The sequence below is a fragment of the Myodes glareolus genome, chromosome 19 (assembly GCF_982192425.1).
Source record: "Myodes glareolus chromosome 19, mMyoGla1.1, whole genome shotgun sequence".
Classification (NCBI taxonomy): domain Eukaryota; kingdom Metazoa; phylum Chordata; class Mammalia; order Rodentia; family Cricetidae; genus Myodes; species Myodes glareolus.
The window spans coordinates 23837740-23860743 of NC_142044.1; the positions used below are offsets into that span (position 1 = coordinate 23837740).

The 23004-nt window shown below is 46.5% G+C and overlaps 1 protein-coding gene across 5 annotated transcripts; it reads right to left on the minus strand.

Annotated features, from left to right (window-relative positions):
* Positions 1 to 512: 512 nt before the first annotated feature.
* On the minus strand, positions 513 to 6355 carry Lratd2 (LRAT domain containing 2). 5 transcript variants are annotated; one of them, XM_085678941.2, is made up of 3 exons: positions 5865 to 6355; positions 4120 to 5331; positions 513 to 1564 (listed from the first exon to the last, which is right to left on the minus strand). In XM_085678941.2, the coding sequence occupies exon 2, from the start codon at positions 5233 to 5235 to the stop codon at positions 4303 to 4305; it is 933 nt and encodes a 310-aa protein (XP_085535067.1). In that variant the 5' UTR covers positions 5236 to 5331; positions 5865 to 6355; the 3' UTR covers positions 513 to 1564; positions 4120 to 4302. The 5 variants fall into 5 exon arrangements, with proteins under 5 accessions (XP_085535067.1, XP_085535071.1, XP_085535068.1 ...); XM_085678945.2 differs by having other exon boundaries at positions 4102 to 5331; XM_085678942.2 differs by having other exon boundaries at positions 5798 to 6355.
* Between the last annotated feature and the right edge of the window lie 16649 nt (positions 6356 to 23004).

Sequence of the window (23004 nt, forward strand, 5' to 3'; positions counted from 1 at the left end):
GAAACCTCTTGAGATGGTGGTGATACTTTCAGAGGCTGGGGGGCCTCCAAGGAACCCTCTTAGATGTCGTGTTTGCTCTCGCAACTTCATGCACCTGTATCCGTTGTCACGCCAACAGTACCACGTGATAAGGACGGTGCTTTACCCGAGGCTGTGAAATCAATGAAAGTTCAACACAAGTTGCCACAACACAGAACTTCCCATTGTAGACTCCATGATAAGTATATCTTCTGGCCACATTGGCATTGTTTCTGAAAACTGTGTCTTGAAGATGTGTGGTCTCAAGACACTTCAAGAACGTAGACAGTATAAAGCAATGGATGATTAACTCCCATATGATAAATACATGAGTTTGGACCACTAAAGGAATCCACCAAACTATTCCCTGAACACGAGGAGGACACACACTAATATTTTTCAGATATATTACAGTAAGCTGCTGAATAGCTTGAATTAAGATCAAAAATGTCAAAAAGAAAAGGTGTGTATGTGGAGAAATGAATGCAATGAGCTCTGATAATAGATGGTTTATTGGGAACCCTCATAACATTTTTCAAAAGAATTTGACAGCGTTTATTTTAATAAGACAGAGTGAACAGGAAATGGCTTAAAAGATGCCACCAATCTTTTATTTAGCTAAGTACTGCCCTTCATTTTGAAGGAAATGATACAATTTCAAACTAGAACCTCCTCCTCAAGAAGTGGTGAAAGACAATCGATTTCACATACAACCTTCAAACAAAATTAAGGTTTCTATAATTTTCCGGGAAACAAAATGCATGTGGAGTGTGTATCCTGATGGTAATTCTACACAGGCCACAGAATGAGAACCAAGAACAAAACAGCATAATGAAAAGATGAAGAAAGCAGTCAAATTTATCATTATCCTGATTTTTAAACAATTCACAAATAAAATCTAACTTTCCAAACAAATCTGTCGGATGACTATTAGCACTTTTAATTTGTTTAAAAAAATGGCTAGAGAAGCACATACTATATCAAGAGTCTTCAACACAGTGGATCCCATTTTAAGAAAACAAAAACAAAAAGAAAAACAAGTAGTTCTTAAATTTTCTTAGCTTTCCATAGTATATATCATATAAAATTAAAGTTTTGCTTCCAAAAAATATGTTTTCACGTGGTTGTTCTTGTCCAAGGGTGCCCTGAGGCCCAGAAGCACCGATGCTTTGAGAGGCTGAACCACTGAACCATTTTCATAAAAACTAAAAATCATCTTCAAGATCTGGAATAAAGTCTTCTGCTAGACATTTCACGGCTACAAAGTCATTTTAAATTAAACGTGGAATAAGAGCTACAAAAGTATCAGTTCCTCCCATAGAAAAAGTGGTGTAGCCGAAGTTGTAGACTCCTTTGACATACATAAGCAGTCTCAATAAAATATTTGCTCAGGTAAGAAAATAGAATTTGTCTGGTTTCTTTTAGTGTGTATTCCACAGGGTCCTGCTCAGCCCTTCCATAGCTTCAGAAGAACCTTGGAATCAATATTTCTTTCCTTCAAAGAGCGTCCATAATTCACAGTACAAAATAGTTCTATGTCTTATTCCTACGGAGAAATAAAAATTATTAAATATACTTTTGTTTTCTAAGGTGCCAAACGTAGCCATTGCCAGGACATTAAAAGAAATGATTTTTTCCCCCACAACACGGATGTCTTAAAAACCAAGAGCTGACACAACTCTCTTCTTAGAGCCCTAAATTGATGCTATTTTACTTCAAACCAGCGGTTCTCAACCTTCCTAATGCTGAGACCCTTTAATACAACGGTGACTTCCAACCCTCCAATGACCTCATTGCCACTTCATAACTGTAATTTTGCTACCGTTACGAATTGTAATGTAAACATCTGATATCCAGGATACCTGGTATGTACCCCAAAGCGTCTCGACACGCAGGTTCAGAACCACTGCTAAAAGACCTTCTGTCCCCTAAGAGGATTTCCAATGGGATAGCTCTTCCTAAGCATGACATACTTGTCCTCACTGGTACCCAGCTGAATGGTTGGCAGCACAGTCCAAAAAATACCACCTGGAAAACATCTAGTTCCAAAAAGTAAGAATGCTACAGGTGTGGTGGCAGAAGCTATGGGTTCTTCCTTTGGGGGCACTCCACGTATAATACAAATCACCTGCTACACTGAGTGTGAACAGACTGTGTGTGTTTGGGGGGGAGAGGATGACGACAGGGAAGGGAGAGCAGGAAGAGGTGGCTATTCCAAAACCACTGGGGACAGCTGTTCTGATCCTTCCCCTCCTGTTGTCCACACAGTGGGCATCTATTTCCTCTTTCACTAACCGAAATCTGTTAGACATTGGTTTTTCTAAATGTCATTGCCTGTGTGTACCGTGTTCTGCTGTTCCAAGAACAGGGCCATATAAACAAATAGCTATGAGTACACAGAAATCAGATCTACACTCCCATCAGAAACTGATTCTCCGGCAATGCTCCAAACCATGGCTGGTGTATACTCATCTTTAACATTCAAAGGAGCAAAGACTTGTTCGGTAAATCACCATGAAAGCAGGAGATTTATTTAATGCCTTTATAATGAAAAAGTTTCATGCTGAGGTACTAGGAAGATCTAGGCTTTAAAAAAAATAGCATAACAACTTTTATGTCTAAAAAAAAGTGGGATTTAGAGATTCCTAAGCAAGGAGCCCAAGAATGGCCATTGCTTCAGGGCACTCAAGTAAGATTCTGCTCCAATGGGTAAGAACTAAGTCATAAATGACTTGTCCGGTATAGTACAATGACTGTAGGAGGCAGGAAAGGCCTTTAACCATGCTCAACTTTTGAGAGCAGTTGACAGCACTCTGTTGTAAAAGGCCTGCCCACAATTTAGGAGACAGGCTACAGCCATCATAAAGCCTTGCACTGAAGTGCACAGGAGTTCAGCAGCAGACCCAATGGCTAACTGCCAGTCAGCCACCAACACATTCCACCATCACATCACCAGCACCATCACATTTGGGACCATAACCAAAACCTGTGTGATTCATGTCACCACTCTTAAGCCACAGAGAAACTGAGTCCATATAACAAGACTTTGCATCGTGAATGAAACTTCTCAACCATGGGTGGCAAAGTGAGCCTAATCCTAACTGGACCACAACACAACTGTTACCACCAGGCAGAACAAAGCCATGGTGAGGAAGGTGGACCAAGAAGAGAAAAGCAAAAAGCAAAAAGGATCCTAGGTCCAGCTTTATTTTTAAAATAAATAAAAATAACTCTCACCATTCAGCAAGGGGATACGGAGAGATTTTAATTCTTGCCAGGGCATCACTGGCGGATTCCCTAGAGGATATTTTACGGGGTGGCACAAGCCAACCCCATCTGTGACCTGCAGATGAACGTGCCAAGCAGGTTTAATTAGATCAGAGACACAAAGGGCTATTGCCTCCCTTGATAACGCCGCCATAGCTCTAAGAGTCCACAACAGCAGGCCAAAAACAGAGGCAGCAGAACGGCACCTTAATTGAATCCTTTCTCTGGCTGGCCCTTGACAATGATTTACTTGTAACCGGGGGGGGGGAAGGGTTGGGAGCCAGAGAATCTGCTTAGAGCCAGCTTTCCAATAGGAGGTACTTGGGGACGGAAAGAACAGAGGTAGAAGATTCTGTTTGTAGCCTGTTTTTTAGCCTGAGTTTGCTAAAGTATTTGTTGCACTTAATAAGGGGGCTGTTTGGTTTCGGTCTGCTGCTCCCAGATCTTGTGGTTTCAGCAGCCCTGTGCCCCAGGAACCCATAAAATAAATCACTCCAGCCTCTAGGATCCTAAGCACAGCTCAGTGGGGGAAGCTGATAAGCAGCTCTTCCAGCTGCCCAGCACAGAGGCGCCTCCCAACCCCCTCTGGCCTTTGTACCCGGCATCCTCCAAGCAGAAAGTAGGGAGGGACACAGAGAGGCCAAATGCAGGGCACAGTTACTCTGCAATTCCCCAATCCTGTATAAGGAAGGGTTGAATTTGGTCCCAGATCTGTCAGGGTTGAAACTCCAAGCAAGTTCACACTTTACCTCAACTAGAAAGGAAGGCAGACCTAGGTCCCCTCCCCCCGGAAAAATGTTCCCCATCGCTACCTACCAGCCAAAGTGCTCCTACCTGCTCCCTCCGTCCCCTTCCTCCTCCCCCGTTCAAAGTCGGCTGTGCTTTTCTCAAACTCTGCGTTTTCCAAAAGGCCCAGGAATCTCAAATAAGGCCCAGGCGAAGGGGGTGGGGTGGGGAGGAAGGGGGCGCGGCCGTTGCAAACAGCTCCCTTTTGCAGCTCTGAGTCTAGGCTAACTATCAGTGCACCACCGAGTCTCCATTCTCCTCCTCGGAGCCCGGTGCAGGGGGGCGCAGGGGAGACGGTGTAGTCCGAGCCGCGTCGCTGTCGCCCTCATCTGGCTCAGCCGGGTGCAGGTGCGTGGCGAGCTCCTGCAGCACCGCCGCGCGTCCGATTTGGTCGTTGCGCCGCTTCTCCATAATCAAATCCTCCAGGCTCTGGAACTCGAGAGTGTGGCTGCGCTGGGCCGAGAGCTGAATTTGCAGACGGTAGGGTTGCTTGCCGATACGCAGCTCGCCACCGATTTTAAACTCGCGTTTGCCATAGCGGCACCAGGCGGCAAAGCTCTCCGAGTTGCGCCAGCTGAGCTCGCGCTCCTTGGCGCCCACGTGCGCCAGAGCGTTCCGCACCACAGCGCTGGGGCTCAGTGGTTTGTAGCGATACAGATCGTTGACCACGCGGCCACGTCGACCCTGGCTTGCATCGGTCAGGAAGCTGTTGCTCACCTCCAACCGGTGCAAATGCACCACCTGGAAATTACCCACGTAGACAGCCCAGTGCGGGTACTGCGCCTGCGATACAAACTCCACGAGGTCGCCCGGACTGCACTTGTTGAGTAGGTTCTCGGGTGTGTAGGTGCTTAGTGCTGCCGACCCCGGCGCGAAGCTTTTCTGGTAGATGCACTCGTCGCGATAAAACACTGAGCATTCCACTTCATGCTGCCGCGGGTCATAGGGCTGCGGCGGGGGCAGGGGAGACCGGTCCCCCGAGTCCGGCAACGCTCCGCCATCAGGTCCCTGGGGCGGTGGCTGCGGTTCCACGTCCTCGTCGTCATTGGAGAAAATATAAGAGACTCCTATGCGGGGCCCATCGTCTCGGTCCACGCCGGTCGGGTCGGCCGTGGGAACTTCCTTGTAACTTAGGTGGGTCAGTTTCTCCACCTGATTGCCCATCACGCTGTGGACACTCGTTCACAGGACTGCGAGAGGAGAAAGCGAAACCACCGCCAGAGTCATTGGCACTGGTCCCGGGGCAGGGGCTAAAGCCACCTGTTGCAAGAGGAGACAAGAAAAACATATTTGTAGGTGCCCACTTAAGGGAAAGACGTTTTGTTCCGGAGAAAGAACCGGGGGGTGGGGGTGGGGGTTGTACCTGGAGCCATTTTAGGGGTATTCTAGGGAGCGAGCTTCCTCGCGTTTCTAGAGCTCTAGGGTCACGATTACCGGAGACATGGTCACTCCAGCTGCCCCCAGCCTCTAGCTATCACCTGGCCCCGGTCAAAGCCCATTGCATCAGCTGTTCCTACAGCTTCCGCCCGCGCCCTACCTGCCAACCCAGGTCGGGGGTGGGGGGAAGGAAATGGAAACTTTATTCCAATTTCCTTCTCTTTCCTAACTTCCCCTCCCACTCCGGGTCCCAACTAGCCCTTAGACGTCCCACCATGCCTGCACCCCCTAGGAATCAGAGAAGCTCCCGCGGCGTGGCCGTGGCAGGTGAGCCACCCACCTGGCTCACCTGCGACAAGTCCTCGCTGCGGCTTGCCGGCCCCTCCCTCGCGCGCCCGCCCTGGGGTTCCGATTACCTGCGCCGACTCACTCACGGAGAGGTGGAAACCCTGGGGGACCGGGAGGGGCGCCCTGCCGCACCCTGGGACTTCTAGGACGAGTTCGCAGGTGTGGGCTCCGCAGTGCCTCCTCTCCCAGCGCGGACCGGGACGAAGTCAGGCAGCGGGGAAGGACGCATTTCTCCCCTTCCCGCTCCGCACGGCTGCGTAGCACCCCAAGAAATGAAGACGGTGGGGGCAATGCCTGTTCACGCTCGCTGCTGTACAACCCCTCACGCAGATCTCCCGGAAGGTGGAGCACGAAGAGAAAAGGAGAAAGAGGTAGCTGGGCTTTCCGCGGTCCGCAGCTCCCGCTCGGACCGGGCGAGCAACAAGCGCCGGAGCGGGAGGGAAGGGATTGTAGATCCGGCTCCGGGCAGCCGGGCGGGAGCAAAGCCCTTGGCATTTAAAGAGACAGACGCTGGCTCCCGGAGCTCCTGTCTTTCTTGCACCAGGCTTAGCCTCCCGAAGCCCCGCCCCCGCCCCGCCTACCCGAGGCGCGCCGCCCTTCCAGAGCCACGCCCCCTCTGTAGCGGGTTTAAATCCCGCTGGTAACCAGTCTTCCCACCGTGGGAGCAGGCTTCCTGAACCGCCCGAGTCTGCCTGCCTTCCTGTTGGGGTTCTGAGAACTTGGAAGTTAAATGCCACCTGGAAGTAAAGAAATGCGAAATGCGAGGGGCTAGAAGAATTTGGTGTTTCTTCCTCCTCGCCTTCCAGTTCTTCTTACGTGGAGTATCTAAAGAGGGAGGGACTGCGTTTTCTTAGGCAGAACGTATTTATGACCTAAAGGAAGGATTCTAGGCTGCAACAGCTATGGAAATGCCTCCGCTAAGATGAGTTTCCAGAACATGTAATATTTTTGGACAGTAGAAAACAAAACAAAACATATTTGTCTTGTTTTGTTTTCAGAAAGAGGAAGCAGTATGAAACAGTTATTGGCTGATTCCCAAGGCCGATGATGATTATTACGTGTTCCTTCAAGTGAAGCCAAAGTTAATTTCATAGACTACTTTGTTTCCAGATTTTTTTTTATTTATTTTTATTTTATTTTTTTATCTAGTTGTGAGAGAAAGCCTGCAGAAGCTAGGTGGGAGTGTAGAATTGCCTAATTGCCCTTAAATTGGAAACAAATTAGCAAAGGCTCCTGGTGAATATATTTCCTTCCACCCGTGACTTAGAGGGAAGTCACAGCCCTGATGCTTATTAACCTTCCTATGAGGATACTTCCCCTCTGCAGGGTTCATTTCTGTACCCCAGACCTAAACTTGTAAGTGACCTTTGCTTTTTTTTTTTTTTTAAAAAAATGTGTCAGAATGGATAGTGTAGAATCCTTAGTGCCACTCACAATGGACAAGCTAAGGAAGCACCCAAACCAGTTCACAGTGCAATTCAAGACCAGCACCTTGTTTTCCATTGACCAAAGTTTTCCAAGTAACATTATTATTTATTCATTCGGTGTACACCAGCATGTGGAAACAGGAATACACTAACACTGCTATGATCCTTTTTAGTTTGAGAAGGGAAAACAAAAATCAATCTACTTATGTCCCTTTAAGCCAGATCAATCGATATTGTCAGGGCTGTGATGGAAGTTAGTTCTTGGGCAAGCCTAAGATCACAGTGTGCGCTAGACCAAAGGAGAGATTTGTGTGGGTTCTGAAGCTTTAATTTCAATATTTTCTGACTGACTGTGGATAGATGAGGTTAGGACAACAGTTCCTGGACCTTTGCAAAACCTGATCCAGGGGCCACTGTTCCTACCATGTGAGCACAGAGAGGCGAGGGTTACACTTAGAACTTGTCTGCTGAATAGGGAATCTATGGTCAGATAGTGTGGGGCCAGTTTGTCCCTGGGTGACACAGGATAGGCTGGCTGGAGATGGAATCTATGGAAGAGAACAGTTACGTAGTAGACTGCTGCCCGCACCCTGGGGTCAAGTCCTAATGAGAGAGAGAGCCGGACTCCCTTGACTCGTGTTCTCTTATTATCACAGTAGTGGTTCAGCTGTTCAGCTGGCCAACTGTAAAGTCCAGAAGTAGCAGACATCACCTCATTTTACTTAGCAGTCATTCAGTTAGTAAGTGTTTAGAAGATGGTGGGGAACTATGCCATAGACCAAGAATTGGTTCCTAAGAGCTGGATGTATCGATGATAGACTACTTGCCTAGAATGTGGGAAGGCCTGGATTCTCTCTCTCTCTCTTACACACGCGCGCGCGCACACACACACACACAAACACACACACACACACAAACACACAGAAAGAGAGAGAGATAAAAAGAAGGGGAAAGATAAGTAATGTCCTAATTTTATGAGGCAATCAGCAAGTCAACACGTGATACCTTTGATAACCAGTAGATTTTTTTTTTTAAATTAATGAATGTCTAGCTCTCAGCCTCCATCTGGCCAGCTAGATCACTGGGTCAGAGGTTGCACAAAGGCTGCAATAAAGACTTTATTCATCTCAAATAATTATTTAATAACAAATGTCATTATCAGATTCATTGAAGAAACCTAAGGATATAAACCCATCAGACCCATTACCCAGAATGGTAAGCAACAAGGAACTCGAACTGAGGTGGCTCACAGCAGTTCTCAGCCTGTGGGTCATGACCCCATTGGTGGGCAGATGGCCCTTTCACGGGTGTCACATATCAGATAGCCTACATATCAGATATTTACGTTATGATTCATAACAGTAGCAAAATTATAGTTAGGAAGTGGAAGTAGCAATGGAACTAATTTTATGGCTAGGGTCACCACAACAGGAGGAGCTGTATTAAAGGGCCTCAGCATTAGGAAGGTTTTGACCAATTGCTTCAGAGCTAAGGCAGATGTGGGTGGCTGCCTTACAGCTGTGTGCTCTGCAGTTGCGTCCACGCCTGCCCTGTTACCTCATCTACAAGGTCTGCCTGGCCCTAGAAATCTCCCTGCTGACCCCTTTCCCCTACGGCATACACACCCTTCCTACCTTATCACTTGATTAAATATTATTCACTTCATGATTATCTGTTGTTTCTCATTGTTTCCTAATTCATTTCAACATACAGTCTCATTAGGTTAACTAGGCTGGCATTGATTTCTTTATGTAGCTAGCCAAGGCAGGCCTTGAACTTTCAATCCTCCTGCTTTGGCCTCCCAAGGACTCTGACACTAGTCTTAGCTCTAATTCAAATATTTAATTTTCTTTCATTTTATTTCTAATTTTTAAGATTTATTTTATTTTTAATTTTGTGTGTGTGTGTGTGTGTGTGTGTGTATGTGTGCATTTGTTCTGAGCTACCTGATTTTGGTGCAAGAATAAACCCTTTAGTGCTGAACTGTATCTCTAGTCCTTGTTCTGCCCAAAAAAGAAAATTTCATTCAAAATATATTCCTGGAAGATATTCTAGATGTGTGGCGGTCACATCATTCATTCATTCTACAAGTCCACCACATACCCTACTGGATACTCTGTCCCCCAAGAGCGCAGTGCAGTGGGGAACAGAGACAGATAGAGTCTTTATGATTCAGTGACCTGTTCTACAGGAACAGAAAATAGAGGAGCCTGGGGGGCGGGGCAGGGTGAATCCCAAAGTCTATGGGTGATAGACAACCAAGGGCTTGTCATTGGGATTTTAGACTGTTGGGCTGACAAAATTTGAAAATCAAGAGCAACAACCATTGAGTGGCCTCTGGGAGTGAAAGCTTTAGAGAAGCCACATCATCTTCCCAAACTGGGAAGATGGAAGGTCACACATGTCTGCTTTACTCTCAGGCCCATGGTTTCTTAAGCTCTTATTGTAAAGCAGAGACAGAGTCTATGACATTTGACAAAAATTGGAGTGTCTGCTTTTATCTAGCTATTTGCATATCAGTTATTGGGTCCTTCTCATCTTGAAGGCAGGATTATGGTGATTTGAATGTAATTGGCTCCCAGAAGCTCATAGCGAGTGACACTATTTAATGTGGTTTTGTTGGAGTAGGTGGGGCCTTGTTGGAGGAAATGGGTCACTGTGGAGGTGGGCTTAGCAGTCTCATATAAGCTCAAGGCACACCCAGTGTGTCTCAGACCACTTCCTGCTGCCTGTGAGTCAATATGTAAGACTCTCGGCTCCTTCTCCAGCACTGTGTCTGCCTGTATGCTGCCTTGCTTCCCGCCATGATGATAATGGACTAAACTTCTGAACTGTAAGCAAGTCACCCCCAATTAAATGTTTTCCTTTATTAGGATTGCCATGGTGATGGAGGAGGGTCATCTGTCTATTGTTACTTTCCTTGGTTAATAAAGAGACTGCCTTGGCCCTTTGATAGGACAGAAAATTAGGTAGGTGGAGTAAACAGAACAGAATGCTGGGAAGAGGGCAATGAGCCAGACGCCATGGAGCCAGCCACCAGGTCAGACATGCTGAATCTTTTCCGGTAAGCCACCACCTTGTGGTGCTACACAAATTATTAGAAATGGGTTAATCAAGATGTGAGAGTTAGTCAGTAACTAACTCTCTAGAGATAATGGGCCAGACAGTGTTTAAATGAATACAATTTGTGTGTTGTTATTTCCAGGGCTAAGCTAGCTGTGCGGGAGTCAGGCGGGATGAAAAGCAGGCCTTCCCGCAGCTCCCTCACTACACCATGGTCATAATGTCTCTCACAGCAGTAGAAGCCCTAACTAAGGTAAGGAGACAATTGATGAATAAACAGATGAATATTAGATCAGGGGTGTGTGGAGGGTAAAATAGCACCCTGGGATCGCACAGCTGTAGTGAAGCAAAGAGTAACAGGGAAGCAGACTACTTTACACAAGACAGTCAAAGAGGACCCGCAGGAACTGAAATTTGGGCTAAGACATGCAAGATGAGAAAGGTTGGCGTTGGCATCCTCTCCAGAAGGAAGACTGAAAGCAAAAGCTTACTAATAGGATGGAGCTGGGAAAGACGGAAGAGGAAACAATAAGGCTGAACCTAGAGTACCTGGGAGACAGGTCTTGGAGAAGCTGACAGAGAAAGACAAGTCTAGGGTCCCGCCTTGTCCCTCTGGTCACCCAGAACTGTAGAACAGGAAAGGGAGCAGGTGTTGTAGATGACCCAGACATGAGAATGAGACAAAACCTCCTGAGCCCCAAAAATAGAGTCAGTGAAGACACCCCCTCAGTGCCATTTAGGTTTTTCACTGTACTTTGTAGTTTTATAATTCAGCACAGTATCCCAAATGTCTTAGTCTCTACACCTCCTCTAAGAAGAGATTAAGTAAAAACAAGCTGTGTCGAATGCCAGTGAGTCACTCTCAGAGTCCCTGTCTAAGCCACTGAGGGTGAACTGAGAACTGACCTTTCTGCCCCATGAGACCTGGAGTCTGCCGCTGCAGGTACGGTGAGCTACTGGGTTGAAAAGCATGACTCCAAGAAGGTGCACCATAGAGGATCAGAGAACTATGTGGTTAGGCAATCTAGATGTCTGCCTGTCCCCAGGCTGGGCCTCAGGCTCACAGACACGATAGCCTTTTCTGAAAACCAGCTTCCTCTGTAATACCCTCGGTCTCAACCCCTGTAGTCTGATCTCTATCTATTCTCCCTGCGGGGTTCTGGCCATCTTGGAAAGTGAACGGTGGCAGAGTGGAGCCGATAATTTGTCATTCCCAGTGTTTGCCAAGGGTATGATGCTATGATGTTAGGATTGTCCCTTCTCCATACTCACCTGGTTCATCAGCCTTCCTGGTAGGGCTGGCAATCTCTGTCTCACTGTAGATGTCCACAGGAAAGCGATGTGCAGAAGCACCCTGGAAATCTTAAAGGTCATGTGCATGCTGGCCGTGGTTCACAAGCCAGGTAAAAGCCAGGCGGCGACTTTGTGTAAGGAGGCTTCGCTGTACTAAGTCTCCATGCAGTCCCGACTCTTGTGTCTCCCCAGTGAGCACACTCTATCCAAAGCAAGTATGACTCCTGCTTGTTATCAAGGAAGAGGTCTGAAGAAGTCAGACTCAGGTATGAACCTGGCTGCGTCCACGTCTGGTTTTCACATTGCATCAAGTAGATTGGGGTAGGGTTAGCGCGCTCCCATCCTGTGTGTGTTTGCTTGGCTGGAAACCAGCAGATCTGAGTGACCGGCTTGTCTTGACTTGCTAGGGCCTTGCCTGGTTTTAGCCCTGAACATTTTCTGGTCAAATCAAATGGTGACAGTGGTCATTGTGGGTGCCTTCCTGTCCTGGTCATTGTCCTCCCTGAACCAACAGCTATCATGAGAACTGAGTTGGGCAGGTTGCAGGGAGGGGAAAGAGTGGGCATAGAAAGCAGGAAAATTGGGTGTTTAGAGATCTCACTTTTAATAGGCCTTATATAGGGGCAGAGACAGAGTCATTCAATCAAACACTCTATACTTTGAACACTCATTCTGGGATTTTGCTTTTCAGTCTCCGGTCTTTGGGATAGGTGATAGCTGCTGTATCCACCTCATCTTTGAGAACTACTAACCAGAAACTATGTTCCATCACCTTCCAAACCAGCCAGATGTTGGCTACAAAATCAACATAGGAGCATTACCCATTCACACAACCCCCAGCTTAAGGAGAGAATCGTCAGAGGCTGCCCAATCAAGAGTTTCTGTTTCATTTGTCCTCAGCTCACTAGACCAGACTCTTCCCAGCAGGCTGGGCAGGAGCCACTCCAAATATGGACAGGGATAAGGGGGAGAGCCCTGGAGAAGGGGCTAGGAGCTGTACCTGAGGACTGGAACCTCAGGCCATCCTGCCTTCCCTTCATGTATTTCTCTTGATGCCAGACCCTCTCTGAGAGTGAAGAGACGGAGCTGGCCCCTGCAGCAAGCCCACTGCCTCAGGGGGCCTGTGATCATATTGTCGATGTTGCTGAAAGCGTGATTTGTGCTCAGGAGTCTGAGCTGGTAGCTGGGCTCCTGCAGGAGTCTCATGAAAGATGCATTTCGCCAGGCAGTTCCAGGGGAGAGACTGGCTTAAATTACAGCACTCCGAATCCAAATATTGGCATATCTGCAAATCCAAATGTGGGGATTAAAAGAAAAAAAAATCTAAATTCCAAGAATCTTATTCTGCACTTCCTGTGTATCAAAGGGAGGATGAGATATTGAGAAAGGAGAGACTGTCAATAGTCTGGGACTTCAGAGAGCGCACCCCACCCCCTTTTCCTTTCCTCTTCCCCTTCGTGCTCTCAAGGAGACAGGCTGTGACACAAAATAAAAGACAGCATTTGTTCAGTGTCACGCTCCTCAGGGCATGTCGGACCCAGAAGGGCTCAGCAATCTACAGGACCAATCCCTGTCTGCCTTCCTCAATTGAGCCACTTTTCCAGGCCCAGGCCCAAGGCTTCCCATGGATCAGTATCTGCACTACCAACATTCAAAGCCCAGCAGGGCCAGGGATCCTGCACTGCTGTGAGGAACGCCAAGTGATTTCTGTGCTCAGAATCTTCATGTGACTCCCCATCTGCCTTGGAGAGGAGCAGGGAGTTCCCAGCATAGTCTCCAAGGTCCTTCCACTAGCTTTCTCCCCAATACCTCAAGGCAAAGTGACCCTTTGTTACTCCCGTCCCCATGACAAGCACACTTGTCTCCCAGAACCTAAGCTTTCCCATGCCCTCTGCCTGTGTACTCGCTCTTGCGAATCCTATCATCCTCTTTCCAGTCTTCGGTCATCTTTTAAGATGCCAGCTTCCTGATACGCATCCATGGCGATGTTTTAAAAAAAACGGTGTCTTCCGATACATGTTCTCATGCCTCTCAGTGACTGACATGTACTGCCAATGACCCCTGTGTCTGTAGCTTGATCATTACCATCGCTGAAATCATGGCACCTTTAAAGAGTGACATCTCCTCAGAGGCAGTTAGATCATTGGTGGCACTTCCAGAAGATAGAATTATGTCAGTTCTGGATTCTTGATTAGTTCCCAAGAACATAAGTTGTTAGCAAAGACCAAGTCTGAATTCAGAAATCTCTGTTTGGCTTCCTGTCTCATCATGTGACCTCTCTCCTGCACATGCTACAGCTACTGTGATGTCATCCACCATGAGGCATGTGCCAAGCAGGAGTTGGTACCATGGTCTACCTTCTCTAAAACTGAATAAATAAACTTTTCCCTTTGAAAGTACCTAGCCTTGGGTGTTTAATTATACTGGTGAAAATGGAGAACCTGTTTCCTTTTGCTATTTTGTATAACTTAGTAACTTTATTTGGTTGTCATCTCTCATATATTATAAGCTCTGAAATTATTACTCCTTGTTTTGTTTCCTGGAATGCCCCCAAAATTCAGGGAAAGTTCTTGGTACAGGGTAGGCTCAGTCAACTACAGTTGAATGGGCAATCGAGAGTACTTTTATGGGCCATCTCTATCCATCTATACAACTGTCTTCATAGTATGAATTCTTTTCAGTTTGCAGAGGGAATATGAATTCTAAAATTTAGTAAGTGCCTATATTGTGACCAGCACAATAGTCTAGACATTTGGCCTTCCACGAGGTCTTTGAGTTGGATTCAGGTACATTGAGAAATATAACTTTGTGCTACCTAACATGGTATCCCTAAATTAGGTATGGCTACTGTGTATCTGACTTGAAATATGTCCTCGATGCAAGGTGCTCAGTGAATTACAAGATATAATAGAACAAACCAAACCAAACATAAAACTTTACTTTGTATATTTATTGCACATTGAAATGGTGATAATTAGGTTTTCGGTCACACAGAATATTTTATCCAAATCAATATCATCTACTTTTATTCCCTTTGAAAATGTGGCTGCTATTAGAATGTAGATTATATTTGTGGTCGTTGTGTGCTGAACTGCATTTCTCCAGCTATTTTCATTGCTCTTCTGTGTTTGTCTTCAAGGACATTACTCTTCGGATGGTGACCTTGTCCTTCCTATCAGAACAACAACAAGGCATAGAATGTATCAGGTCCCAAAGGTGCCAAAATACCTGCCCTAGTCAGTTCTGGTCTTTATAACAGCATTGGATAAAAAAGTGTGTGAAGAGGTGCAGGGGGGGTGTAGAGACACAGAAAGTCACTTCTCACAATTCTGTCCTGGAGTTGGGATGTGTGTTGGTTAGTCTGGGGTGGTTGTTGGTTTTTTTTCTCTCTACTTTACACAGTCTATGGTAATCCGGGAAGAGGAGATCTCCACTGAGAAAATGCCTCCATTTGACCGGCCTGTGGTCAGATCCATTGGGCATTTTCCTGAATAACAATTGATGCTGGTGATACCACCCCTCAGCAGGTAGTCCTGGGCGTGTAAGAGAGCAAACTGAGCAAGCCATGAGCATGCGCAAGCTGGTATGCAGTGCTCCTCTATGGCAACGAGTCTCAACCTGTGGGGGTCAAATATCAGATATCCTGTATATCAGATATTTACTTTTATGATTCATAACGGTAGAAAGAATATAGTTATGAAGTAGCAATGAAATAATTTTATGGTTGGATTCACCACAACATGAGGAACTGTATTAAAGTGTCCCCAGCATTAGGAAGGTTGAGAATCAGTGGTCTAGGACCTCTGTTTCAGTTCTTTCCTCCAGGTTTCTACCTGGAGTTGCTACTCTAACTTCCCTAAAGGGATAGACTGTCATCAGAATATATAGGTCAAGTTAACCCTTTTTCCCCAAGTTGCTTTTAGGCCATGGTATTTTACTGCAGCAATAGAAAACAAAGTCAGATAGAGAACCTACATGACCAGGGCTCAGGTGAGAGCTGTCTTCCGGGTTGCAGACTGCCATCTTCTGGTTGTACTTCTTAAGGCAGACCAACGGCAAGAGAACTGTCTGGAATCTTGCACAATGGCACTAATTTTATACACAGAGTCACCGTCTTCATAACCTAAGCATCTCCCAAAGTCTCCACCTTCAATACCACCACATTCTGTAGACTAATACCCAAATCATACATAAACTTTCTGACTACAGCAGCCAGCTCCCTGAAGAACCTGGAGAGGTGAGGAAGTGAGGAGGAATTCCCACGGGGAGAAGTTGCCTGAAGCTACCTGTCACTCACTGTCAGAGCATTCAACATTCACTTGATTGAGCACGTTCAACTCCCTGATGACAAAATGACCCTCGGCGTGGCATTTGGCTTCTATGTGGGAACACTTACAGAGACTGCAAGTCAGCCTGATAATTTATTCCCTTTCTTCTTTCCTTCCTTTGCTTCCTTCCTCGCTCCTCTCTCTCTCCCTCCCTTCCATCTTTCATCTCTGCCTCCCTTTCCTCTGTCTGTCTTTGCCCATCAGCAAGCTGCCAGTCTGGTTTATACCAGATTCTGTGTACTGTGTGACCATGAACCGCTTCAATGGACTGACAGAGTAGTGATTCTGAGCTTGTGAACTTCGACGACCATGACAAGTAGCAACAGCTAGTGACTTTTAGTGTTACTGTACCCCTACCCCCTGAGAGCCGCATATGTCTCCCCATGTCCTTGCATGGAAAGCAATTATTGCCATTTCTTCATTTTACAAATGAGAGAACAGGGGAAGGAATATAAGTAGCTTGGCTATGGGGACACAACCAGTGTTGTGCACAGTCAAAGTCAGACACTGGCAGTGCCATGGTGTGGACCTACCTCTGGGCAAGCTCCTCACCCCAGCGCAGACACTGCTATAACTACTATAGCTGAGGGGCTCTGTCTTCAACTTAGCGTCCTTCTTTGATCCTTGGGTGAGTCACCTTCCAGCCCTCCCCCTCCCTTGCCAAGTCTAATATTTTCCTGTTCTTTTAACCTCATTTACTCCTAGTTTCCTGTTTCCCAGCTCTGCCCAACAGCCCCAGGCCTTGCTTTCAGTTTCACAGGGAGGTCAAGGTTACCTCTGCCTAGACAAGACCATTTTCAGGACCTGAGACACCTTGAATCCTACACATTTCTAGACTGGATGCTTTGCATTCTTTATGCCTCAATCCAAACCCTCCAGGCATCAAGCAAACCAGCATCTTATCTACCTCACTGTTCCTCCTCAGCCCTCAACCTCTTACAGAACAGCCGCTGGAAGGGGTCTCACATCCTTAAACCTCCTTGTTTCTTTCTTTTAGGAAGTCGGTCTTGGACTGAACTTGGAACTGGTAGAGGGCTGGCCCATCTAGGAGCCTACTCTATGAAATGCCACATCTGTACCCCTATCTTCCAGTGTCGTGACCTCTTCCTTTTTAAAATGCTTAATAAATAAATGTAGTGTAAATGATTCTTTGGATGAGTTCAGTAGTCTACTCTGGCACAGGGAGGTGGGTAAGAGATACCTTCTCCAAAGACAATCATGCTGATTTTTACCCATATATTGACCACTTTTGCCAAACTGAGGCATTCAGTGGAACCAGGAGAAAGTTAACAATAAAATGTAATTCAAGATGGAAAGTAGAGAGTGAGGGGGAAGAAAGAGAGGAAGTGGGGGAGGAGAGAGGAAGAAGGAATGAGAGAGAGAAGAGGCAGAGATGGCAAGCAGGAAAGACAGATGGAAGAGAGAGGGAAGAAGGAAGGGAGGGCAGGGAGTAAGAAGAGGAGACCGATGAAGACTTATTAAGAATATATAAAGGATTTTGCTGAAGCTGGTTCCATTGGGAGTTGGTTGATAGTTTTTTGAGTGACTTGAATGAGGAGTGTCATAGAGCTCTTGCTACAAATAGCCAGGAGTTGTCTTTGGTTTAATTAAGGTAAGGGTCTGTATTCTATAGAGCAGCCCAATAGAATCTGGCTAGTTCCTGGCAGCCATGTAGCCACCAAATTAATATGAAGGAGGCCTGAAACCTGGCCCGACCCTCTAACTAAGACTCTCATTCCTATATGCCAAGAGGCACTTGGTGATCAGTAAGCATTTTGAAGTAATAGATTATGAGTGTGTGGAATTAAGCTATGGAAATCGGTGGAGGATGCCAGACAGGGATTATTTAGAGATGAAATCTAAAGCATAAATTTGAAAGCTGTATTTCCTTAGCTTCGGCAAATCAGAGTAGCCTAAACTGCTCTATGCTTAGTTGTTAACTTGCAAAAAGGAGGGAAGGGGAAGGGGGAAATTATGTAATTATATTATAATGTCAAAAAATAAAAAAATTAATAAAATACATCTTCAATAAAACCATCTACTTTTCATGACCAAACTAGTCCTGAATTCCTCCACAGCTTGAATGCCATGTTGCTGGTTTGGCCTGAGTGTGGTCCCTAAAAGCTTACTGTAACTCCTCATTGTAGTCATGGTGGCATCTGTCTCTGTCCCCTTACTACTGACATTAGAATTTATCAGATTTTATCTTTTTTTTTTTTTTGAGACAGGGTGTAACAGTCATGGCTGTCTTAGAACTCACTCCATAGACCAGGCTAGCCTTGAACTCACTGAGATCCACCTGCCTCTGCCTCCCAAATGTTGGGATTAAAGGCGGCGTGCACCACCACCTCGTGGACAGTCTTTATCATTTTGTGTGTTCCCCTAATGCATCCCCTGACTGTCTGCATACTTATCTACCTTCTTATTCACCCACCCTACTTACCCATGCTTGGTTTGGTCTCTGTGGGGAACCCTGATGGTAACGCATCCCCGCACTGCGGGGATTAACAGAATGTGGACCCAGGCAAGACTGACCCTGAACCACCTGCACAGGCTACCTTCCTACTCTAGCCAGCGTCCACCCTACTACTGTCACAAATGTGTGACAAGAGAGAGCTGTTGGGCAAGATGAGATACCGCTATTAGCAAAGGCTCCCTTACTCCTCTTCCTTCTCAGACTCCAAGCCAACTGTGAGTACCCAGAACAACCAGCCCAGTGCTTCTGCTGGGACCTTAGAGTTCAGCCTACCCAGGGAGATTTCAGAAACAGGTTGAAGGGAAAAGGACCAATTGGGACATGACCTGACATTTCTATACAAGAATTGCCTGGAGTAGGATAGGGTGGAGGGTGACCCAGGGATCCTGACTAATTTGACAAATGAATTAATTACCAAGGGAGGATGTGAATCATTAGCGCTCTGGGGGCATGCCAACACAGATAAATACATTGGATTTCAGTGTGCTGTCCTGAATCACTGAACTCCTGCAGGCACTTACACCAACCTGAGCATGAAGGAGTCCGCTCTTTTGCCAAGGTCAAAGCAGATCCCTCCTATTCCTACCAGGCAATTTACCCTCCCCTAGTGACCAACAGATTACTGTGCAAATTGTCAAGAAGTAGATCCATGTTCCACCAAAGACTCTTTAGCAACTTCCTGTCATTATCCACAAGTCCCAGGAGGGCTTGGCTCCTTCATTCATTATGTAAATATCTTACAGACAGAATCAAGCAGATTCATTTGCAGTGCTCTCCTCTGAATATCTCTAGCTAACTAGACTTCTGTTTAACTGGAGCTAAGTAAAACCTGCCCGGTTGCATCCTTCGCTATTGAAAATCTTTCTAAACTGTGTTACATCATGTACCTGTCTGGGATCTTGGAGCAGAATGAAAATAATTGCATTTTTGCTTCATGATCAGGTATCTTGCAGTGCCCTGAGGGCACTATCCTGCCTCTCTAGGACAATTCAAATTTAACCGCAGTTACAGAGTTTGGAGAGACATCAGCCCCGCCTGCTCTGAGTTGAAGAAGAAATCTATGGGTCTTTGTGGGAACTGCAGACCCTGGCCTTCAGAGCAAGCTCAGAAGCTTGCTCTCAAAATTGCTGATGAAACCCAGGAGTACCTGATATGGTGTTTATTTCTGGTAGGATGTGCTTCCCCATTATTGCAAGCATTTAGAATTTTATTTTTTCATCTTGTCGGTGATTGAGAGACACGTTAGAGACTGGGTGGCATGACACACCGTTTCCTTTGAGTGATCGCACAATGACTGCTAGTCTTCATGGGCTTTCTCTGTATCCTACAGATGAAGAGGAACAGAGAGACTGCGTGACTGGCTTCATGATTCTCCCAAACTGGCCATATGGGCATACCTGGGAATGCAAGCAGCAATATGACCCTAAACTGCTAAGATGTGATGCACTTTAGCAATGTCTCCAGGCTGTTTGTGTGTATGTGTGTGTTGTGCATATTTGGTTGGGTGTGTATGTGTGTGTGTGGTTGGGTGTGTATGTGTGTGTGGTGTGTGTATGTGTTGGTGTGTGGTGTGTGGTGGTGGTGGTGGTGGTGTGTGTGTGTGTGTGTGTGTGTGTGTGTGTGTGTGGTGTGTGTGTCCTTGGAAGCACTGATTTAAGCACAGCCTTGGGGAAAACCACTGGCTTTCATCCAGCCTCCAGCACTTTCTTTTATTTCTCTGTGGCCCTAGGCAACTCACTTGCAGTCTCTGGGTTCAGTCCCTAATGTTTACAGCACTTTCCTCTCGGCACTTCTGGAGCCTCCTAGGGAATGTACCTGGAGGCCTGAAGAGAACTGAGAACAGTACACACGTGCAGGGCATACACCCGTGTCTGTAGCAAGTATTCATGTATTCCCAGTGATGTTCCCTTGGCTACACTTCTCATCCCTGAGGTCCAGGTGCCTATGGCAAAGATCTTTACCTTGATGGTTTGAACTACTTGTTAACTTTATAGAAGGTTTTCCCCTTTTCAGATTGAGCCTGGCCACTTGGTATTGGGACTGTCAATGCCATCGACATCCCAGTTACACATATTTTTTGCCGTGGGGCATCATGCATTCAAACTCACCACTCCAAAACAGTGAATTTACCAGAGGTGAGAAAAGTTCTGGATCTGGTTCCCCAGGCTATCCAGAGCAGGGCTCTCCTGCTTGAGTGGGTCTTCCCAGCAGGTGGTATCTGGACACACCCTTGCAAGGAGAGGTTCCTGCTGCCACAGGGACTGTGACCACCCTCTCTTGCCTTCCATTGTCTCTAAAAGTGAGGGTGTCCTCCAGTACAAATGACATTCAAGGACCTGGAGCCAGCAAAAAATCTTGAACAAAAGTGAACAGCTAACCAAGCAGAGTTTGTGAGAGATTTACACAGGAACCGATCCCCAGGCACAGCCATGGGATTTATAACACGGCTGGGTAATTTGTTCTTGCATGCTAAGATAAGGGTAAACAAATTTCATGCTGAGATGTAAGCCCCTATCTGCAGAAGTCAGGGAGGAGTCTGTGCCCTGTTGCTCAACTGCTGGCTTGACAAATTATCCCCAGAAGCTCATTTCTTGCAGACTTTATCAAGAGGTCACCCTGAGACCCAGGTGTGAAAGGTAGAGGTGGCTTGCCTTTATGCAGAGGCGGTCCTTGTGTGCCTCTGCGTGTAAAAGCTCAGGAATGGAAGTGACCACGTTATTCGGGAGACCATAGAAGGGCACTATGCTAGTCTTGAGCACCTCTGTGACACCCGGCTGGGATGCAAATACATGGCAGAAGGCCAGAGTTGGCCTCGGGTCGGAACCACATCCACAGGGGACCTGACTCTGGTAATTAAACATTCTGTCTCTTGTGGTTCTTGTCCTATCAGCGTGGAATGGACCATCCAGTGAGCTGGTGCATCTGTGCAGCTTGCCTTCCTCACAGTGACGTCCATCTGTAAGGGGACAGAACCACCCCTCTATTGTCTTAGTACCCATTCATAGGCATGATCTGGGCACTTGTGATGTTTTCACAAATAAGAAATCTAGAGCTCTGAAGCTAAGATTCTTTAGAAACACATGGCAATGAAACCTAAAATTTGGACAGTGTAGGGATAAGAGAGATGGCTCAGTGCTTAAGAGGACCTACACTCAATTCCCAGCATCCACAGGGCCACTCCCAATGTCTGTAGCTCCAACAGGGCCTCTAACGCCCTCTTCTGGCCTCCTCAGGTACTACATGCTTGTGGCGCATGGACACAGAAACAGACAAAACACTCATATATGTAAAATAAAAAATGCAGGTTTTAAAAAAATTGTAACATTAGCATCCAATACAATACCTTTTTGGTATTCTCTGTGCTTTTTAAAAAAGTGATTTCAAACCGGGTGGTGGTGGCGCATACCTTTCATCCCAGCACTCAGGAGGCAGAGACAGGCGGATCTCTGGGAGTTCGAGGATAGCCTGGTTTACAAGAGCTAGTTCCAGGACAGGCTCCAAAGCTATAGAAAAACCCTGTCATGAAAAACAAAACAAACAAACAAATAAATGATTTCAAATATTCTGTGATATAAGTATTATGACTCCCACATTACAGATATGGGAACTGAGGCTTCAGAAATAAGGAATTCAGCCCAGAAAACACAGCCAAAGAAGGTCAGATCGGTCACGGGGGAGCAGAGCATTGGCTGTTTTAACACATTTATCAGGTAAGTCAAGCCCGGCTGTTCACCTGATGCTGAACCTAGAAAGACTGAGGAATGCAAACCAGGCAGAGCAGATTCTTGTTTTGCTTTCTAAAAGGAGATAGCTGTGCCTACTGGGCAGAGTTCCCAGAATGCCCCAAGTATGCAGGGCAGGGCTGGGACCCGGCTAGGAGAGAAGACTTCATCGAGAACTTCCTCTGAGACAAACAGGGGTGTGCTCTGGTAGTTGTAGGTCTTATTTAATTCTTACCTGATCGTTTAAGCGCCGTCCCACTTTATCCATGAAAAAAATCAAGACATCAAGATGGTAGGGGTGAATCAGCTGGCCCAGAGCTCCCAACTAATGAGGTAGAGTCACCACTTGACCTTAGGTCTTCGTGAGGCCAAGCTTTTCCTAGTACCCTATAGAATAGTGGTTCTCAACCTCCCTAATGCTTCGACTTTTTAATACAGTTCCTCATGTTGTGGCGACCCCTAACCATTATTGATTGCTTTTGCTACTTCATGACTGTAATTTTTGCTACTGTTTTGAATCGTAATGTAAATATCTGATATGCATGCTATCTCATGTGCAGTCGTCCCTGTGAAAGGATCATTCAACCCCCAAAGAGGTTGCAACCCATAGGATAAGAACGACTGATCTAGAAGCAAAGGCGCTGGGATCCACTGCCCACCAGAAACTGGCAGGGGAGTGTTGTAAGAGAATGGCTTTCACTGCTGGCAGCTTCAGGACCGTGTGCAAAGCTTCAGGGCCGTGTGCTAACCCTACAGCTGGACCAACTGCCAGAGCATCTGGCTCAACAGGTCAGGGATGGGGACAAAGCCCCTGCATCTCTAGCCGCTGATGCATCTCTCAGCTGATGCTGAAGTCGTGGTTGGGGGTTTCACTTTGAAAAGCATTGCTTTAAGTAAAG

Bases quoted from the DNA above. Each gene is read 5' to 3' on its own strand.
- Lratd2 (XM_085678941.2), bottom strand. From the start codon at position 5,235: ATGGGCAATCAGGTGGAGAAACTGACCCACCTAAGTTACAAGGAAGTT.